This window comes from Nyctereutes procyonoides, unplaced genomic scaffold, assembly GCF_905146905.1.
Source record: "Nyctereutes procyonoides isolate TBG_1078 unplaced genomic scaffold, NYPRO_anot_genome, whole genome shotgun sequence".
Classification (NCBI taxonomy): domain Eukaryota; kingdom Metazoa; phylum Chordata; class Mammalia; order Carnivora; family Canidae; genus Nyctereutes; species Nyctereutes procyonoides.
Window position 1 is genome coordinate 12,389,522 of NW_026575151.1, and position 4,641 is coordinate 12,394,162.

The window sequence follows — 4,641 nt, forward strand, 5'->3', positions numbered from 1 at the left end:
AATCTCTGGCTCTTGATTTCAACTCAAATTATGATCTCAGGGCCATGAGATCAAGCTCCACGATTGGCTCCTACTCAGTGTGGAGTATGCTTGGGATTCTCTCTCTCCCTCTCCCTCCCCCAATTCACATACTCTCTCTCTCAAATAAATAAATATATCTTTAAAAAAGAGCGAGAAATATAAAGATGTACTAGTCAGGTATTAACCAAAAGAAACCTAATTTAACTATATTAATATCAGACAGAATAGACTTCAAGACAAAAAAGATTAGATAAGATGGGTGGCTTAGTGGTTGACCATCTGCCTTCAGCTTAGAGTGTGATCCTGGAGTCCCACTTCGGGCTCCCAGCAGGAGCCTGCTTCTCCCTCTGCCTCTGTGTCTGCCTTCTCTCTGTGTCTCTCATAAACAAATAAATAAAATATTTTTTAAAAAAATATTAGAGAAGGGCAGCCCCGGTGGCGCAGCGGTTTAGCGCCACCTGCAGCCCAGGGCGTGATCCTGGAGACCCTGGATCGAGTCCCACGTCAGGCTCTCTGCATGGAGCCTGCTTCTCCCTCTGCCTGTGTCTCTGCCTCTCTCTCTCTCCCTCTCTCTCTCTCTGTGTGTGTGTGTGTGTTTCTATGAATAAAATCTTAAAAAATAAAATAAAAAATAAAAAAGATTAGATAATATGAACATTTTAAAATATACCTTTATGCAAAATGATAAAATGTTCCATTCACACGCATGCATGCACACTATATAGAGATATATAATTCTAAGCTTCTTTTTTTTTAAATTTTTTATTTATTTATGATAGGCACACAGTGAGAGAGAGAGAGAGAGAGAGAGAGAGAGGCAGAGACACAGGCAGAGGGAGAAGCAGGCTCCATGCACCGGGAGCCCGACGTGGGACTCGATCCCGGGTCTCCAGGATCGCGCCCTGGGCCAAAGGCAGGCGCCAAACCGCTGCGCCACCCAGGGATCCCCTAATTCTAAGCTTCTATGCACTGATAGGTTAATATATAAAAGGGAAAATTGATAGACCTATAAAAAGGATATATGATATCCTAATCAGAAGATTTCAATACAACTCTCATTAATAAATCAAACAGGTGGGGATCCCTGGGTGGCTCAGCGGTTTGGCGCCTGCCTTTGGCCCAAGGCGCGATCCTGGAGTCCTGGGATCAAGTTCCGCATCGGGCTCCCGGCATGGAGCCTGCTTCTCCCTCCTCCTGTGTCTCTGCCTCTCTCTCTCTTTCTATGTCTATCATAATTAAATAAATAAGCAAATCTTTAAAAATCAATCAATCAAACAAACAGGCCAAAGAAATCAGTAAAGACGAAGGATTTGAAGCCTGATCTAATGGATATATATATAGAACTTTACATCTAACAAGCACAGAAAACACATTCTGGAACATTATATTTACAGGTTCATAAAGCAAGTTTTAACATATCTAAGTTGATGTAATTTAACCCACATCCCTGATCATAACGAAATTAAGTTAAATATCAAAAATAAAATCATATTTAAAGAATTTATTTGGAAATAAAACACATATTTGTGGGTTAAGAAAGAATATGTAAATTTAAAAATAAATGTTAAAACATCAAATATTGTAGAATGCCACCAAAATGACACTTAGGATGAAACCACTTTAAATTATTAAGCTAAAAAAGAAAGATTAAGACCTAAATAAATGGAAATGTATCTCATGTTCTTGGATTGAAAGACTTCATATTAAGATGATAATACTATCCAAACCAATATACCGATTCAATGCAATACCTATCAAAATCCCAGTGGTGTTTTTTGCAGTAATAGGAAAACTCATCCTAAAATGCATATGGAATTTAGGGTTTAGAGGCCCAAAATAGACAAAGCAATTTTGAAAAAGAACAAAGTTGGAGAACTCACATTTCCTTTCTTCAAAATTTACTACAAAACTAGAATACTCAAAACAGTTTGTATAGACCAATGGAAGAGTCTCTTCAATAAATGGTGCTGGGAAAACTAGATAGAAACATTCAAAAGAATAAAGTTGGACCCCTACCTTATACAGTACAAAAAATCAACCAAAAATGGACTAAAGTCTTGAATTTAAGAGCTGAAACGATAAAATTCTCAGAAGAAAACATAGGGGCAAATCCATGTAACCTTGGATATAGCAATGGTTTCTTAAATATGGCACTGAAAGCAGAGGTAACAAAGAAAAAATGGATAAATCAGACTTTGTAAAAATTACAAACCAATGTGCCCCAAAGGGCACTATCAAAAGAAGGAACAGACAACCCACAGAATGGGAAAAATATTTGCAAATCATATATCTGATAAGAGTATGATACCCAGAATGTGTTTTTTTAAAAAGAGCTCCTACCATTCAACAACAAAAAGACAACCCAATTAAAAAACAGACAAAGTGGGGCACCCGGGTGGCTCAGTCACCACCCTCTCTTAAAAAGAAAAGAAAAGAAAAGAAAAGAAAAGAAAAGAAAAGAAAAGAAAAAAAGCAACATTAACAAAAAGAAGAAGAAAGGTTGAAACTTGTTGTGATGAGCACTGGGTGTTGTGCGGAAGGGTTTAATCACTATATTGTACTTCTGAGGTGAATATTAGACTGCATGTTAATTTAAATAAAAACTTTAAAAAAAATAAAAATAGGGATCCCTGAGTGGCGCAGCGGTTTGGCGCCTGCCTTTGGCCCAGGGCGCGATCCTGGAGACCCGGGATCGAGGCCCACGTCGGGCTCCCAGTGCATGGAGCCTGCTTCTCCCTCTGCTTCTCTCTCTCTCTCTCTCTCTCTCTCTCTCTCTCTCTCTCTGTGTGTGACTATCATAAATAAATAAAATTTAAAAAAAATAAAAATAAAAATAATGAGGGAAGGATGCGACTTAACCAATGAGAAAAAATGGCCAAATAAACCCCCTAGAGAAGGATATTCTTCATGTTGTGCAAAAGAAGCCAGAGTATATACTCTGTGCTTTCATTTACACAAAGTTTTGACTCAGGCAACACTAATTCGTAGTTATAGATGCCAGAATGTAGTTACTGGGGGATAACTGATGGAAAGGAGGCACAAGAGGCCAGCTAGGAGGCTGGAAATGTTCTAGACCTTGATCTGGGGGTGGATACATGGGTGCATATAAGGAAAAATTCGAAGAACGCTACACTTCAGACTTTGCACTTTGCCATGTGCATTATGCAGTTAGCCCTCCCTTGGCCAGTTTCACTTTCTGCAGTTCAGGTACCCGTGGGCCACCACAGTGTGGACAGAGGATCCTCCTTCAGTCAAATGCAGAAGGTCAGTAATAGCCTAACGTTATTAGGCTACGTCACAATACCTATGTCATTCCCCTCACTTCATCTTATCATGTAGGCACTTTATCATCTCACATGTTCACAAGGGTGAGTACAGTACAATAAGATACTATGAGAGAGAGGGACCACATTCACAAAACTCTTATTATAGGATATTATTGTAATAGTCCTATCTTTTAAATTACGTTGTTAATCTCTTATTGTGCCTAATTACTAATCAAACTTTATCACAGGTATGTATGTACAGGGAAAAAAAACATAGTATATGTAGGGTTTGGTACTATTCATGGTTTCAGGCAATCACTAAAGATCTTGGAATGTGTCTCCAAAGATAAGGGGGTAACTGCCATCCACTAATAGAAAAGGGAGAAAGCCTTTTCCATCAGGAAAACAATCCTGGAGTATTCTTTTTTTTTTTTTTAATTTTTTATTTATTTATGATAGTCATACAGAGAGGGAGAGAGAGGCAGAGACACAGGCAGAGGGAGAAGCAGGCTCCATGCACCGGGAGCCCGACGTGGGATTCGATCCTGGGTCTCCAGGATCGAGCCCTGAGCCAAAGGCAGGCGCCAAACCGCTGCGCCACCCAGGGATCCCTATAAACGATTTATTAACAGACAAGGCCTACAGGTTTATTTCTTCTTGGACACACCCACGGTGCGACCACGGCGTCCTGTGGTCTTGGTGTGCTGGCCTCGGACACGAAGTCCCCAAAAGTGGCGCAGCCCCCTGTGGGCTCCAATCTTCTTCAGTCTCTCCAGGTCTTCACGAAGTTTGTTGTCCAGACCATTGGCCAGGACCTGGCTGTACTTTCCATCCTTTACATCCTTTTGTCTGTTCAAAAACCAGTCAGGGATCTTATACTGGCGTGGATTCTGCATAATAGTGATCACACGTTCCACCTCATCCTCGGTGAGCTCTCCTGCTCTCTTGGTGAGATCGATGTCTGCTTTCCTCAATACCACTGAGCATATCTTCGCCCCACACCCTTAATTGCCGTGATGGCAAAGGCTATTTTCCGCTGCCCATCGATATTGTTGTTGAGTACTCGCAAAATGTGCTGGAACTTCTCAGGGATCACTAGAGACATGGCAGCGGCCTCTGCAGCGGCGTGCAGGCCTCCCGCGGAAGAGAATCCTGGAGAATTCTTTCCCCTCATCATCATACATAGAAATGAGGGTCCTAGAAGTCATAGGATGCCCAAAAGTCTGCAGACTTTCCCTGTGCTTCTTCTGTGATACTCCTCCAGGGGAAGGATATTTAAAATATTTAACTACTAGTAAGGCATATGCAAGAACCAATCAGGAAAATAGCCAGCCAGAATGCAGCAGCAGCAGGT

At 41.0% G+C, this 4,641-nt stretch overlaps 1 protein-coding gene across 1 annotated transcript; it reads right to left on the reverse strand.

The window, feature by feature from the left end:
- Nucleotides 1-3,885: 3,885 nt before the first annotated feature.
- On the reverse strand, nt 3,886-4,429 carry LOC129501837 (40S ribosomal protein S18-like). The gene is given in 2 exon segments (XM_055313129.1): nt 3,886-4,269; nt 4,272-4,429. Coding segments are annotated over 2 exon segments (456 nt in total). The 5' UTR covers nt 4,393-4,429; the 3' UTR covers nt 3,886-3,934.
- Nucleotides 4,430-4,641: the final 212 nt, after the last annotated feature.